The sequence below is a fragment of the Sinocyclocheilus grahami genome, unplaced genomic scaffold (genome assembly GCF_001515645.1).
Source record: "Sinocyclocheilus grahami isolate Dianchi unplaced genomic scaffold, SAMN03320097.WGS_v1.1 scaffold523.1, whole genome shotgun sequence".
NCBI classification, from domain to species: Eukaryota; Metazoa; Chordata; class Actinopteri; order Cypriniformes; family Cyprinidae; genus Sinocyclocheilus; species Sinocyclocheilus grahami.
In genome coordinates, this window is record NW_015505702.1 from 940,910 (window position 1) to 957,146 (window position 16,237).

Consider the following 16,237-nt stretch of genomic DNA (forward strand, 5'->3'; position numbering starts at 1 on the left):
TGCATGTATGTATAGTTTAATACAAAGGACCGAAAACCAATCACAAAGAGTAGGCTACTTTCTTCATTTAAAAACATGAGATACAGTTGGATGGGGAAACCCGCCATAACGTCTTTAGACATGTTTTTTTAAAAGTTGAACTTGCATTAATTTTACATGGCTTTCTAAACATGCCGCTCTCTGCGAGACGTGAGTGCAACGCTGATAGATGTCCCTTTAGAAAATGTGATAAATATGGGTTCTGTGTGAATGGCTTGGTTTCAGTTTTGACGTAAACAACATCTCCACACTGATGCTCTTGTTTTCTGCAATATATGGATGAACAGCGTAGCAGCGCCGCATCTAGTGGGTTCAACTGGATAGGCTAACAAAAGCATTCAAATGCAATCAATGACACATACATCGTCATCGCATCTCGTGCGCCACTGATAAGGCTGCCTGACAGCTGACGCAGACCTTAAATTGTGGAATGTGGAATTTTTTTTTTTTTTTTTAAATCAACGAATATTCGAAATTCGATTTTATTTAATTTTTACAGCCCTAATGCAAAGAAGAATTAACATCACTGCTGTATAGCCCCTCTGCAAAGGGGTCTCATGATCCTTATGAAGTCAGAAGAATTTGGTTATAAGTGTGTTGAGAGAAAATTGTTCATGAGCAAGTATGTTTTAAGATCACAAGATATATATATATTTTTTCTGTCTTTTGTCTTTTTTTTGCATTGAAAATAACATTTTGAATGGGATATTTATAGGTTTGAGGTTATGGAGTCAATTTAGGCCGCTCTTTAAAAAGCTGTACATTCCCTGCCGAGTAAATGTCAGGTCGTACCTGTCGGGTCGTGTTTAAGTGCTGCGAAATGGTGTTTGAATTGTGAATTGAAGAGAATTGCTGATTTGTGGTTAAGGGCAGATTCTGCTGGACTCGCGTGTGCTGACTAACACAGCTGTGTAATAGAGACGAACTGAACTTCACTAGAGAGAGGAACAACATCTGTCCTCTCATGCTGATAAAATACAGTATACACAGTAGTGCGGCTACTATGTAGCATGTGTGAATGCATAATATGTAAATAGCTGTGACCTGCCAATGAACTGGCCAGATAAAAGGCCATGTGAAACAGTTTAATTTAAAACCAGACAGTATTAAGTTACTTCAAATATGAATAGTTGTGGATAAAATGTACATGTAAGCACTTAAGTTAAAGCTTACATGTCAGATGCAATTGCTAAACGTCTTTTAACAGTTTTTTTTTTCTGCTGTGTGTTTAGGCCGCTCATACAGCGTATTTTCCCAGAGAATGCTGATCCAGTGTCTGGAGTCTCTGGTGCAGAAAATCCAGAGTGGTGTGGTCATTAATTTTGAGAAGACTGGACCTGATCCTCCACCTACTGAAGGTAAAGGAGGTCCTGGTTTTTGTAATTATATTTTCAGTATTATTTCAGTGAAGTGCCTATTAATTGTAAAACTGCTATTTATCAATTTTGGCTGTGACCAAAATAGGTGGGTGGATAGATGGATACATCATAAATCCAATGGAGAAAATTGCTATTTTAGTATTCAAACATGAACACTTTTCAGCTACAGAAGACATTATGTAATTTGCACAGTAGAAATACAGTAAAAACACTAATATTGAGAAATTATTACAATTTTAAAAAAATATATATTTTAGTGTTTATTTTTTTATATTTATTTTTATTTTTTTTTAATACATGTGGCTTATTCCTGTGATGTCAAAGCTGAATTTTTAGCTTTTTGTAACAATTTGAAAATCTTTCATGTTTGATCCATTTAATAAGTTCTTAATGAAAAAAAAGTATTACTTTCTTTCCAAAAACAAACAAAAATTGAATCAATAAGAAAATCAATCTTATTGATCCCAAACTTTTGAATGGTAGTGTATGCTTTACAAAAACTTTCAACCAGGCCATTAATCACTACTCCTTGTTTTACCCAGATGCCCCAATAGAAATGAAGTATGGACCTCAATCATGGCACAGCTGTCATAAGATGATCTATGTCAGACCTAACCCTAAAACTGGTGTTCCAGTTGGTCATTGGCCTATCCCGGAGTCCTTTTGGCCTGACCAGAACTCTCCTACTTTGGTATGAAAAAACTTGTTGCAGTACGCTCTACCATCAATTCAGTCTGTTTTATATCTAATGTAATGTGTATATGCTCTGTTGGTTTTTCTAGTGTAATGAAAACTTGTAAGCTTTGTAAGTGTACTGTCTGCTCATTTGACTCTGTCCCTCTGCAGCCTCCACGTGCAGCTCACCCGCAGGTGAAGTTTTCATGTGTTGATTCAGAGCCCATGGTGGTGGATAAAGTGCCCTTTGACAAGTACGAGCTAGAGCCTTCTCCGCTCACTCAGTACATACTGGAGAGGAAATCACCACACGCCTGCTGGCAGGTACTGCTCGTATCAGTCTTCAAGCACAGTTAAACACGCTTGTCAGGCAACATATAGGCTGTATGTTCTCTGACTACACTAACCTGCACTCCCGCAATGGCTGAATGCTAATTGCTGTTTTATTCTATCTCAGGTTTTTGTGTGTAACAGTGCTAAATATGGAGAACTCGGTCAGCCGTTTGGTTATCTGAAGGCCAGCACAGCTCTTAACTGTGTCAACCTGTTTGTCATGCCCTATAACTACCCTGTGGTGCTGCCTTTGCTTGGTAAGCTTCATTAGTAACGTCTAATTTATCATATGGAGGTATGAAAAGAATAATTAATATAAAGAATTGGTCAATTTTTCTCTAGTTCTGTCTTGTCTTTAAAATCTTGGCAAGTAAAAAATTAGTTTGTTTGATATTTTATTCTACCAAACTAGAACAAAACTAGCCACTAATTTTCTTTGTTACATATGACACTGTTATATCAATTCACATTCAGTGTTTCTCTTTTATAGATGACTTGATTACGGTGCATAAGTTCAAGCCTCCAGCGAAGTGGCGACAATCTTTTGAAAACTATCTTAAAACAGTCCCACCCTACTATATCACTGTAAGTAATAGAATCAATAATTTGTTTTAACATTACAACAGTGTGATGGTATCTTTTGGAATGCATTCAAGTTTAGTTTTTTTCATCCTGATTCACCCAGGCCCTGCGGAAAGCACTAAGAATGATGGGAGCTCCAAATCTGTTGGCTGACAACATGGAGTATGGTCTAAGCTATAGTGTTGTGTCTTATCTCAAAAAGCTGAGTCAGCAGGTATGATCTAACATTGCTTGTTTGTATAGTCTTTATTCTTAAAAGTGCTTCATGAAGTTTTGTATTATATTGTGTATATTACAGGCAAAGATCGAGGCAGACAGAGTTTGTGCATTAGTAGGAAAAAAGGCGGCACTAGAAGGCGGGATTAAACTTCGCTGCAGAAGCTCCGCCCTCTCTCTGGCTCACAGGAAAGATTTTACGCAGCTACTGCACAGTATCATGGGAGATGGGCCAGCTCTGCCAATGGAGGCAAACACCAAGGAGTTTGCTGGCTTTCAACTAGCTGCTCTGAATAAAGTACGTATATATTCACAATTCTCAGTTTAACTTAAGTCAGAGTGAGATTAATATTTAATGTTTTTTTTTTTAGGGCTGGAATTGAGTGCAGGTGTTTTACATATGGCACATTTGCAGTTTAGAATCATGTTTTATGCCTAACCAAGTATTCCAACAGTACTGAGCAAATGATTCATGGTACGTTCTCACCAAATTAGATCACTTATCTTTGCCATTTCCTTCTCTTTTCGTACAGGCATTAAAACCACAAGGACTGCGGAACCCCTATGATATCCCCAGATCTCATCTGCTAGACCAGCTGAGCCGCATGAGGCGGAACCTTCTGCACGCCAGCATCTGCATTCTGAAAGGACAAGATCAAGGTAACACTGACAGCAGTGTTTTACATATGGCACATTTGCAGTTTAGAATCATGTTTTATGCCTAACCAAGTATTCCAACAGTACTGAGCAAATGATTCATGGTCCGTTCTCACCAAATTAGATCACTTATCTTTGCCATTTCCTTCTCTTTTCGTACAGGCATTAAAACCACAAGGACTGCGGAACCCCTATGATATCCCCAGATCTCATCTGCTAGACCAGCTGAGCCGCATGAGGCGGAACCTTCTGCACGCCAGCATCTGCATTCTGAAAGGACAAGATCAAGGTAACACTGACAGCCATGAATGGTTATTGATTTTCTTAGAGCAGTTTCTTGAATATCTGGGTGATCAGATTTAGCTTCCAAAAGATTTCCAAAAGAATCGTGAGCCTTTTTATCTGATAAGGTTATGCTCATGATGCTATTTACATGGTACATTTTGAACGTTATTTATATATTTTTATAATCAATATTTGTCTAGATCAGCTGCACAGTGTTCCTATAGCTCAGATGGGCAACTATCAGGACTACTTGAAGCATTGCCCATCCCCTCTAAGAGAAGCAGACCCCGATCAGCCTAAACGTTTGCACACCTTTGGTAACCCCTTCAAATTGGACAAGAAGGTACCTTTAGATCTATGGCTTTCAAAAAGAAGCAGTATATAGATTTGACTTTCAGGCAAATAACTGTTTTTCTCTTCTCTCCGTGTCAGGCGATGATGGTAGATGAGGCAGATGAATTTGTTACTGGCACTCAAAGCAAAGGCAAACGTCCTGGAGAATCCAGTAGTCCTGCTGGAGGAGGGGCCCCCAAACGCAGGCGCTGTATGTCTCCACTGCTTCGGCTGGGACGGGCATATACACCTCCCAAAACACCACCCAGAAGTAAGTAACCAGCACACACATGCAGAAAAAGCCTTTAGTAGCCGGTCTGGGAATCATTCCACTTAATTCTGGTTTCTTATCAACTCCTTTGGCAATTCTATTAGTAAAATTAAAATAGTAATTCATTCAGAAATTAAAATCCTCTCATGTCCTCACCCTGATTCTGTCCCATTTGTCATGACCAAAACTTTGAAGCTCCAGTTTTATGCATGTTTCAACAGCTCCAGATAGTGATCACACAGAATTGGGCAATCACATCACCAATCATGTCGAGTCAAACCACAACTCGGACATGGAGCCGAGTCCTGTGCCCGAGTCTGAACCGATCCAGCAGAGGAACCACCTTCAGCTGGATGAGGGTGAGAACCAGCAGGACAGAGTGCAGGAGAACGGCCAGTCCAGCGATAGTGAGTTGTCTCTGGGCAGCGAGGGTGAAGAGGAGGCCCCACGCCGCTACCCTTCCCCCTGCCAGCTGAAGAAGATCAGAAACCAAGAGAGCCAGGAACTGAACGCTGAACTCCGAGTGCTCATCACCAAGGAGATCAGGAAACCTGGCAGACGTGAGTAACAGCACACACATACATGTGCAGATATCTGCTACTTGACTCTCATTTCCTCTCCTGATGCTCTTTACTGGATGGTGTCCAATAAGAGAAGGAGGGGTGACCTCCCACAAACGATTTGTCTTGGGCCTTGCGAAATCAACTGGCCATGTTTGCTGCTTTTGCTACATGTGCAAATCTGTAACATTGTTACAGCTGGTTTCCATTTGTCATTTTTATTTTTACATTGTAATGAAAATTACAGGCTTTAGGAAATTCATTTGTTCCCTTTTGGTTTTACACTTGTTTTTTGTCATTGCTCATAACACCATCATTCTTCTCCCCCGATGTCAAATCATTCTTCTCCCCCGATGTCCTTTTTTCTTTTGTCTTAATGCAGGTTATGAGAAAATCTTCTACCTCCTTAAGCAAATCCAGGGCAGTTTGGAAACACGTCTGATCTTCCTGCAGAGCATAATTAAAGAGGCTGCCAGGTAAACTCCAGATTCAAAAATCTGCATTTGAATCTGAAGTAGATGCTAACTCTACATACTGGTATTTGTATCAAGGTTAAAGCCCCAAGCATACTTCCTTTTTTTTTTTTTTTAACCATTTTTTAGTGCACGTGTCTATGGCCTGCATTTGTGTGCTATCAAATGGACTATACTTTCAGTACGTGCTCAGCAGTACATGTATAAGCATTCAAAACCGAAGTATACTTTGGACTTAATGTTCAAACCCAAAATTACACTTTAAAAATACATTTTTTTTTATTATTCATATAAATAACCCCATGATGTTTTTTTAGGCAAAGCTCTAATTACTAATTAAATTGTGTGTGTGCGCGCGCAGGTTTAAGAAGAGGGTCTTGATTGAGCAGCTGGAGAACTTCTTGGAGGAGATTCACTTAAGAGCCAACAGCATGAATCATCTGGACGGTTTCTGAGCACTCCATCTATCCTACTTGAAGGACTCGCGCGTTTATCTGCACTATTTATGTAATGTAATTTGGGACTTGTGTGTCTCCAGTCTTTATCAGTATTGAAGCTGATTTTATCAATCAGGACTTGATGGGATGTTGCTAAACCTCAGGACTGCGTGAAATGGGAGAAGTTGCTCCTTCTATAACAAATGGTCAAAAGCATGCACTGCTCTCTTTTTCTTTCGTTTTCTTATCTTTTTTTAAGGTATTTTTTTTCCCATCTAAATGGGCCAAAGAGAAGTGGTTGAAAGGCATTGGCATCCTCCTTGCTCATTTTGCGTTCTCCCCATAGTCCTGTGACATTTTCACACGTGGAATTGATCACTTATATAAATGTTTTCATTTAATTTCAGTCGGGAATTGTGCCTCAGCGAACTCACTGAAACATTCAGTCTCAGCCAAGACAGACGATTTACTGGAAATCACTTTTGTTAGGTTGGATCTCTCTAATAAAGCAATTAAATCAGCAATATTCTACACCAATTAAAAGGCGCGTTACCAAGCCATTCTTTAATGTTGGAGGTTTGAGTGACTTTGAGGTTTTATAATTAAAGTAGACTTGCACACTCAAAGTCATTTGTTGTTTGTAAAATAACTCCTCTCAGGAATGATTTTGCAAATGATTTGGCAGCAGAGGAACATCTTTCTGGAATTTTGTTTTCCCAATATTCTTAAAAAGCTCTTTCTCCTTTCACAAAAGCGGGGGGGGGGGTTTGTATCTATAAAAACAAATTTGCCACCACCCTTCATTAACCATGGATTCAAGCAACAGTTTTGCAATTAGCAAAAGACGTTCTGTACCATGTCATGTGGTTTTCAGACCACATAACCATGACAAACTTGTGAAAAAGGACTGTATCGCATCTCTGAACTATTCTTTCTCGACTAAAAATTGCAAATGAAAAAGTTTTGCAGAGTTCTGAATTTGATTTACTGAAGAAACAACCAGATGTAATGAAACACCAAAATGATGTAATGCTAATATTTAATCATTCAGGATTGAGTTAAGAGCCACTTATTCATTGACATGGTATGTTGCTGCTAATGTATTCCTTCATTACTGCCAAATATTCAGTATCCCTTGTTTTTTTTTGTTTTTTTTGTTTTTTTTATCTGTCTTTGTGTATCTCACCCTCTTAACCCTGCACCAGGGACCAAATCTTTTCCATAAATGTTATTGATAAAGACGAAAGGCTTCTTTAAAAAGTATTTTTATTATGCTGTATATATGTACATGGTGACATTGAAAATATTATTTAAAAGAATGTTTTGGTGGAAAGCCTATTTTGTATGTATTTGAATAAAGTCTATTTTACACTGTTAATAGTCATGTAAATAAATGACATTTTTCTGTCATTAATTTCCCAGTGACACAATGTCATTAAAAGGATTGCAAATCTTCCCATGTTCATTGTGTTTTCCATTCACTTAAACCCATCACTTTGAGGGGATAAAGATTCAAGTGGCTCGCCATGTGATTTTTTTTATTTTATTAAATTTTTTTCCTTTTATATTGCTAACCACATAATTTAAAGAGATAGTTCACCCAAAAATGAAAATTCTGTCATTACTTTTTCACCCTCATGTCATTCCAACTTCGGAACACAAATTAAGATATTTTTGATGAAATCAACAATTTCTTCTCTTCCATGTCAATCTTTTCCACGTGTTCATGAGAGTACCACAATGTATACGTGTGATGCTGCTGACGCAGGAGCTGGCGTTCTGACATAGAATCCGGATGCGTTGTACCTTGTTTACAAGCAGAAGAAGATGCACACTACATAAAATGTCTTCGTAAACATCTGAAGATTTTGACAGAGGATGACTGACTTGTTTAGACCAGAATATACAGACGATGAGAGATGGACGTTTTACGTCAGAACGCTGGCTCCTGTGTCGGCAGCCCCACACGCATGCGTCCTGGTACTCTCCTGAATGCGTGGCAAGGACTGACATGGAAGAGAAGTAATTGTTGAAGTCGTTATTTTTGCTTTCTTTGAGCACAAAAAGTATTCTCGTAGCTTCATAATATTACGGTTAAACCACTGATGTCACATGGACTATTTTAACCATGTCCTTGCTACCTTTCTGGGCCTTGAACGTGTCAGTTATGTTACTCAGTCAGAAAGCTCTCGGATTTCATCGAAAATATCTTCAGTTGTGTTCCAAAGTAAACAAAGGTCTTACGGGATTGGAATGACATGAGGGTGAGTAACTAATTAATGACAGAATTTTCATTTTTGGGTGAACTATCCCTTTAAAATGATGTATGAAACAGCTGTAGCTACTTGGTGAGTTTGGGTTCTAGATCTCACAAAATTCAACAGTTATTCATGAGCAGTCAATGTGTGGCTTAATACTGAAAGAATTCTTAATTCTGAGCTCCATGAAATCAGTAACTGATGGTAACCAAACATTTCCATCAGAATTGAGGACATTTATTAAGGGCAGAGGGGAAAAAAGACAACAGACGCTTTGAAGTGCAAAAACCCTGATGTAATAAATTTTTTATTTACAGATATGTACAAAAGTCTCGTCCCTCTTCCTGAAGCATCAGTGGACCCTCCTAACGGTCCTCAGATATCCCTCTGACCCCCCACCCATGAGGGAGGAGGGGTGAGTTAAGTTGGCAAAATCATGCAAATGTATCCACCTATGTGTGATTATCATTTGAAGCAGTTGTGATTGCATGTATCATCTCAAGACATCTCGGCTGGATTTAGAACTCGACCTATAAACAGCAATGAACCTGTGGAATAAAAACCTACAAATTAAACTGACTGTCACAAAACAGAAGTCATGCAGATCTGTATGCATAATCATGAAAAAGAAAAATGTATCATGTTTTAAACAAAATCAGCTAATAAGCATATTAAAATGATTTCTGAAGGATCATGTGCACTGAAGAGCGGAGTAATGGCTGCTAATGAATTCAGCTTTGCCAGCACAGGAATAAATTACATTTTAAAATATATCAAAATAGAAAATCGTTTTAAATAAACCTTTTAAATAGTAATAATATTTCACAATATTACTGTTTTTACTGTATCTCTGATTAAATAAATGTAGCCCCAGTGGGCCTAAGAGACTTTTGTCAAAAACATTAAAGAATCTTACTAACCTAAAAAAGTTTGGACTGTATATGTACAATTTAATGTGTCAGTGTAGAGTAATTTCAAGAATGCATGTTATCAATTATACTAATTTAGACAATTATAGTTCTAGTATTTACCTGTACTGATCTGCCGTAAGATAAAGAGAAATGGTCGATCTGCTTTAAAAACTGCTGAACGGGATCTTTTCAATAGCACCATTGCTAAAAAGAAAGATTGAGGAAGAAAGCTCAGTCATTATTTCCCGGCCGATTCACAGCTTGAACAAACTGTTCAACTATCTGTTGACTAGAACTGATTCTCATCCAGGTACACACACACACACACACACACACACACACCAGGGATGAGCCTTGCAGAGTGTATAAAACATTACATCATGGGAAAAAATAGTAATAATAAAAAATCAGGGCTAATATTTTGTAATATTCAGGTGTGCTTCTGTCATCTTCACCACATAAGACCCCTAAATAAGGTATCTTTATTTAATTTGTGAAAGGTTAACAAGGACTTGAGGCCTGTTCACACCAAGAGCGAAAACTATAATGTGTCCTCACTAATGGATGCTAATGTTGTGTTTATTATAAACATGCGCTGCAGTTTTTTTGTCTGGTGCTTTAAATGCATAAGCTCTTTAAAGCAGGATAGATTCTGATTGGTTGTCTATGTTTTTGTCTTTCATCAGATGGGAAATTTTTTTTTTTGAAAATGATTTCAACCATATTGTTCCTCTGTCATTATCATAATAGTTGTAGTGTAGTTATACATTTAGAAAAACTATTTATTTTAAACTATACCCGTATCGTTGTTATGGTCGTCTATTATCGTCTTTGGTGTGAACAGGGCTTTAAAAGTTAGCATATGTAGAATTAGATCAGTCTTCATTAACATTAAACAGACAGTGCTTGATATTTATAGGTGTTCCTAAACATTTCTCTTATTTTCAGCTTCCACACTAATTTCTTTCAGCAAGCAAAATATGACATACCTGTAGCTGAAGCTGCTTTTGTCCCTTGCTCTGTCACTTCTATTCTTGCCTCATGGAAAGCCTCTGATACAAAAAGCCCTTCCCCATCTGTAGACATATTAAACAGAAGACTTAATCTTCACAGAGTGAATCATTTATTTAAACTGATGGTATGTGTGATTATTTCTCAGCATCTGTGACTGGTATAAACTGTTTTGGGTTTAACTTTCCTACCTGAGATGCCTCTAAAATCAGCAGCTGAGGGACTGAAGACATCAGAGATACCGAGAGACTGTAAAACAGGCTTCAGATTGAACCTGCTCTGCATCTTAAACCTAAAATACACACAAGACAGGGATATAAATACTATTCGTTTTAAATCTCATTTGCATATAATAATAGTTCACAAGTAATTTATATTTTTCATGCTGTTACCTGGGCAGAAATATATCCATCTTAGTGCGTCTTAATCCAGTATCCCACAGTCCCACAGCACGGGCCGTGAGCTGCTTTTCCAGCTGGGACAGAGGGGTTTTCCGGTCACTAGGTAAGGCCACCAGTAGCCTGAGTGAGCGATCCAGGTACGGAAGCTCCAGCACCGTGTACTCCTGCTCTGAAGGCAGGCGGAAATGCCCTAAGACAGGTGGACAGGTAAATATATACGCTCTTAGCAGAACGATCTAGGCTTCCATCTAACTGGTATCTGTCTTGTTCCTCCCCTTACCAATATTGACTTCGGTTGACTGGTACATCATCGGGACTTTGACTGTTCTGCCATCTGAGAGGCTGAAGGGCAAGTTCTGAGTGTCAGTGAAGAGGAATTGTTTCTGCCAGGCACCTTGAAACACCACTGTGCTCAGAAGAGCCATATGCAGTAAACTGTCTTGCCTGGAGGCCTCTTCCTGGGCCTCACTGGACTGAAGCTGCTCCTCTCTTGTCTGGAGATGGTCATCAGCTTTAGAAATAAATCATACACTTAATTGTACACTTAATAATTTATACAACCATCTTTCCAGGCAATATATTCTACATAACTTGTAACTATACTAGTTTCATCTGTCTTATCATAATAAAACAATTGAAATGCACCAATATTTGGTGTAGAAACGACTCTGAAACTGCTGTGTAAAAAAATCACAAATAATTACAAAAAATTGCAAGTGACACATTCAGTTAAACATAACATTTGGATTAGGAAGAATGGAACAGTATTTTCTTGTAAAAATACTTCAATAATCTTTATTTCATTTATAACTTTGATTTTCTTTCTTTTTTGTCAAAAATCAATATTAGTTTGGAATCATATATATATTTACATATTTGACAGTCATAACTATATTTCAGTTCAAAACAATATTTAATTTGACATCATATATTTACATAATTATATTTAAGTCAATTATATTTAAATTCTAATCAATATTTACTTATTATTATCATAATATAAATTTACGAAGCTATATTTTAAATTCATGATTCAAATCAATGTTTAATTTGACATATATTTACATAATTATATTTCAATTTAAATCAATATCTAATTTGACATAAAATACATGTACATAATTGTATTTTAAAGTCAAAATTATATTTCGATTCAAATCAATATTTAATTTATAATCATATATTTATAAAATTAAATTTAAAAGTCATATATTTACATTTTAATCAATATTTAATTTTTTACATAGTATATATATACAAAAATATATTTTAAATGTATCCTTATATTTAAATTCAAACCAACATTTAATTTTACATAATTACATTTTAAAGTCATAATCATATGTAAATTAAAATCAGTATTTCATTTTACATTATATGTACAATATTTACATAATTAACGTTATAAAAATGTATGTCTATGTATATTTATGTGTATTTTTGTAGGCCATATCCATCACTTTAAAATGACATTGTTGACAATCTAAATATAAATTATGAATATCTAGTGGTTTTAGGGAAACTGCATTTACTATTAGTCAATACAAGCTCACCTTTACTCTGGGAACGTGCCCATTGCTGTAGCCGACTATGAGTGTGGTTTGGATTACTGAAGTTTACACTCAGTAGACTACTGTTACCCCATCCCAAGGCATGCTGGGTAAATTCTGGCAGGAGTTTCACACCACTCTGGACAAATAAGGCATTGGCAAGCTGAAGCCGCACCCCCTCACTGGAATTACCCAGGTCTCCTTGTGGCCGAGACAGAATGTCCTGCACTCGAGCATCTGCGGGGAGACCATGATTTGTATCATCATAACTGTAATGTTAACTTTTCAAGCATTGGACAGTGGCAGGTAGGCAGGTTGTCAGACATGGCTGATGTATATTTTGAACTATTTAAGACAACAACATGCAGGTGTGTCACTAGTTTCCTCTTACCATTCACGTCGTATCCCAGAGTTCCCTCAAGTTGTGCTAGAGTGTTTCCCCTGGCACCCAGCTGCAGAAGACCCAGACACAACGAGACACTGGCTGGAGACACGATCAGGTTGGAGTTGTTTTCTGTCTCTGTGAGTGTTTGGTAGAGACTGACGCCAAACTGTGTGTGTAGATCATTGAGGCTGTTGCCCAAGCTACTGTTGCCATGACAGCGCTCCAGCAGCCACAGACAGAGGATCAGGGAAGTCACAGACAGCTGATGCATGATCAACAGGTCAAAATCTGCAAACACAAAATGATTAGGAAAGCGTTTTCCAGAACAGCTCAAAAATGAATCATGCATTCACTTACACTAGACAAAGTTGAAATCTCTCTCTCTCTCTTTCTATATATATATGTTAAAGAGAAGGCAAGGGATCATTTCCACTTGATCTAAACTTAATAAATTACTTTGGTTGATGTAACCCTTGATTCAGTACAAAATAATACTACTATCACCCACGTTTCAGCAGTTCAACTTTTGCAAGCAAGGTTAAAGTTGGTTAATCTTTATAATAGGTTTTATTCATTTTTAAGATTAGCATCTTAATTGCACTGATGCGTAGCCTCAATTCTGAATGAATGTAAAAATTAAAGTATCATTTACCAAAAAATGTTAATTCTGTCATAATTTACTCACCCTCATGTCATTCCAAACCTGTATGACTTTCTTTCTTCCGTGCAACACAAAACAAGATATTTTGAAGCATGTTGTAACCGCATAGGTTTTGTGACCATTGATTTCCATTGTGTGGATTAAAAAAAATGATTGAGACATTTATCAAAATATCTTCTTTTATGTTTATCAGATGTCAAATTTGAAATAATGATGACAGAATTTTCATTTTTGGGTGAACTATGCCTCAGCATCCATATATCCAATATTAATGCAAATTGAAACACTGCAATGATTTACACAGTGTACATCACAATACAGAAATAATGAAATTAAACTTCTGAACAGAAATCCTTACTACATATTTATATAGATTTATATTGACATCGAACAAAATATAGGCCTTTAATTAAAATATAAAGTATAATAAAAAAAGATATAATTGAAATGTAGGCTATGATTGAATTCAAATCTTTCAGAACTTCTGACCTGCAGGCTCGTCCTCTGGATTCCTTGAGTGTCCGCTGCTCCTGATGTTCAGCTCCACTATCACTGTCACTGTCACTGTCACTCACGCGCTTTGCTTTAAGTGCGTTCGCCCTGATCCTCCACGCAAGGACAACTGATTGAAAGAGTTGTCGATCATGAGATCATGAGACCTTGTTTAAAGGGAGAGCTTCGTGTTTGTGGTCTCCGGCGGCGATGTCCGTACCACTCGGTCAGAATTCCTGCCTCCCGCCCGGCACTATAAGGAGCCAGGCAGAGGGAGGCATGCGCTCGACCAGCAAATCCGCACTCGAGAAGTTCAGCCTCACACACACACACACACACACACACACACACACACACACACACACATAATAGAGAGAGGAAGTCATTACACAAGCAACTTGTTCTTTTGATAGAGTATGCCATCCCAGCTATAACACAGAGCAACATGCTGCATCAGCATTTCTGCATGAGATGCCATTTAACATTTAATATTCCCGTGTAATCAACCCCAAGGTGTGAACTTTACCAAACTGTTAACATCTGCATGTGCTTAATCAAATGTCTAACCAGCTATTTCCATTTAGCTATTTTTAAACAACTATTTTGCTATTTTCAAATATTTCTATATATTTTTGGGTTGTTTCAGACTACAAAATTACCAAGACATCACTAGGCAAGGCAAGGCAAGTTTATTTGTATAGCACATTTCATACACAATGGTAATTCAAAGTGCTTTACATAAAATAAAATAAAAACAATAATCACAACAATAAAACAAGGAATTTAAAAACTTTGAAAATTATCACATTGTCAAAGTCAGATCTCCACCGTAATTGGAGTGTCCATAAATGACCCTAATGGATTGAAGAGACATTTTTCCCATGGTAAACTGCAAGCGGGAAATGATCAGTAAGCATCAGGTATTTGGATGGTGCCCATCAGACGGCATGTTAATTAGTAGAACCAACTTGGCAGCAGTCAGTGGAGAAGACAGATTCTTTAATTCCAGTATTCCAACCATGGCATTTGAATTTTTAAGATGGGAAATGCTGATGGGAAAGTCACGGTCACTTGAGCAAGGACAATGAACCCAAAGGAATGCCGGCCAAAGTAAACAGCTCCTCTTTCATCTTGAGGTCAGATATTTAAAAGTTGGTGTAAACATACTTTGAATACAGAAGGTTTTTTAATGGGTCAAATGTTGATGCACTAAAACATTCAAATATATATATATTTTTTAAATGTCTAAAACATTTGGACACGCTTTGGTCCCCTTTAGTTACAAATTGGACAGTTCTAAGTGGAAGTAGCCTACCAAGGTGTGTGACATTCACTGCCTGGACATACTACCGCAGGTTCAGAATTACATTCTGACAATTGAGTATGTAGTGGATTGCTATTTAATATATCTGTGTCATGATGATGATGATGGTGGTAATATTATTATTATTAATATTATATTACATTTATAGCGGTAATTATAATTATTATACAGGGTGAGTACTAATACAAATAACTATTATTCAGCAATATAAGTAATATTGGTCACTTTAGTTTAGAGACCAATTCTCACTATTAACTATGACTTTTGCCTCAATAAACTCTTAATTTGCTGCGTAATAGCCAGTAAGGTAGTTGTTAGGGGGTTGGATTAAAGGATCTAAAATATGGTCATGCAGAATAAAACATTAATATGTGCTTTATAAGTACTAATAAACAACCAATATGCTAGTTAAATGAGAATTGGTCCTTAAAATAAAGTGTTACCGTAATATTGCTTACCCTATAATAATGTTATAATTACAACTAGTAACATTTTGCATATATTATATAGTATATATTTTGTAATAATTGTATTAATATACACATGTATTAATATTTATAACAACAATACTACTACTACTTATTATTATTGTTGAAATTCTGGCATTGTAACCCAGCATGTTTAATCTACAGCTGCTTCACAGGAAGTGACTTCATTAGAACTGATTTATATTCTAGCAGGGAACTATAGAGCTCGCTGTCGTTCACCCCTCCTGCTTTATTCCTGTAGCTCTATGGCTGCAGGACCAGATTAACAGAATCCCAGTCCAGTGCCGGAGCGCAGTAGCACTGAGAGCCGGTATCGCCAGCGATGTGCCAGGTACGCTCATGGGATTAGTTGGGAATGGGTTGGGAGTGTTCTGGCACTGAGAGAGGGGCAACTCACAAGGGGGAAAGCCGGGCGTGCTTGTCTTGTGTGTGTACATATGTGTGTGTGTGCAAGCATCAACAGGTTACGTGAATGTAATGAAACATGAACATCTTTGACCTTTGACCCTTCATTCA

General features: G+C 37.3%; 2 protein-coding genes across 2 annotated transcripts in view; one reads left to right on the forward strand and one right to left on the reverse strand.

Annotated features, from left to right (window-relative positions):
• The window catches only part of LOC107555023 (integrator complex subunit 6-like), a 20,073-nt gene extending 12,351 nt beyond the window's left edge, over nucleotides 1-7,722 (forward strand). Inside the window, exons 5-17 of the mRNA XM_016237708.1 lie at nucleotides 1,272-1,397; nucleotides 1,961-2,109; nucleotides 2,265-2,417; nucleotides 2,551-2,683; nucleotides 2,917-3,011; nucleotides 3,112-3,222; nucleotides 3,307-3,522; nucleotides 3,758-3,884; nucleotides 4,367-4,509; nucleotides 4,599-4,770; nucleotides 4,992-5,330; nucleotides 5,713-5,806; nucleotides 6,165-7,722. Of these exons, the coding sequence (XP_016093194.1) occupies nucleotides 1,272-1,397; nucleotides 1,961-2,109; nucleotides 2,265-2,417; nucleotides 2,551-2,683; nucleotides 2,917-3,011; nucleotides 3,112-3,222; nucleotides 3,307-3,522; nucleotides 3,758-3,884; nucleotides 4,367-4,509; nucleotides 4,599-4,770; nucleotides 4,992-5,330; nucleotides 5,713-5,806; nucleotides 6,165-6,258 (1,952 nt within the window). The 3' untranslated portion in view covers nucleotides 6,259-7,722. The remainder of the gene's footprint in view (nucleotides 1-1,271; nucleotides 1,398-1,960; nucleotides 2,110-2,264; nucleotides 2,418-2,550; nucleotides 2,684-2,916; nucleotides 3,012-3,111; nucleotides 3,223-3,306; nucleotides 3,523-3,757; nucleotides 3,885-4,366; nucleotides 4,510-4,598; nucleotides 4,771-4,991; nucleotides 5,331-5,712; nucleotides 5,807-6,164) is intronic.
• A 1,070-nt stretch (nucleotides 7,723-8,792) lies between these two features.
• serpine3 (serpin peptidase inhibitor, clade E (nexin, plasminogen activator inhibitor type 1), member 3) lies at nucleotides 8,793-14,529 on the reverse strand. The gene is made up of 9 exons (XM_016237719.1): nucleotides 13,907-14,529; nucleotides 12,763-13,044; nucleotides 12,375-12,608; nucleotides 11,102-11,332; nucleotides 10,813-11,011; nucleotides 10,612-10,712; nucleotides 10,399-10,485; nucleotides 9,530-9,613; nucleotides 8,793-9,046 (listed from the first exon to the last, which is right to left on the reverse strand). The coding sequence occupies exons 2-9, from the start codon at nucleotides 13,025-13,027 to the stop codon at nucleotides 8,997-8,999; spliced, it is 1,251 nt and encodes a 416-aa protein (XP_016093205.1). The 5' UTR covers nucleotides 13,028-13,044; nucleotides 13,907-14,529; the 3' UTR covers nucleotides 8,793-8,996.
• Nucleotides 14,530-16,237: the final 1,708 nt, after the last annotated feature.

Coding starts and splice junctions, on each gene's coding strand:
- serpine3 (XM_016237719.1), bottom strand. CDS start 13,027: ATGCATCAGCTGTCTGTGACTTCCCTGATCCTCTGTCTGTGGCTGCTG. Junction 9,614..10,398: donor AAAAGCAGCTTCAGCTACAG/GTATGTCATATT, acceptor CTTTCTTTTTAG/CAATGGTGCTATTGAAAAGA. Junction 9,047..9,529: donor CTTACGGCAGATCAGTACAG/GTAAATACTAGA, acceptor TTTATTCCACAG/GTTCATTGCTGTTTATAGGT.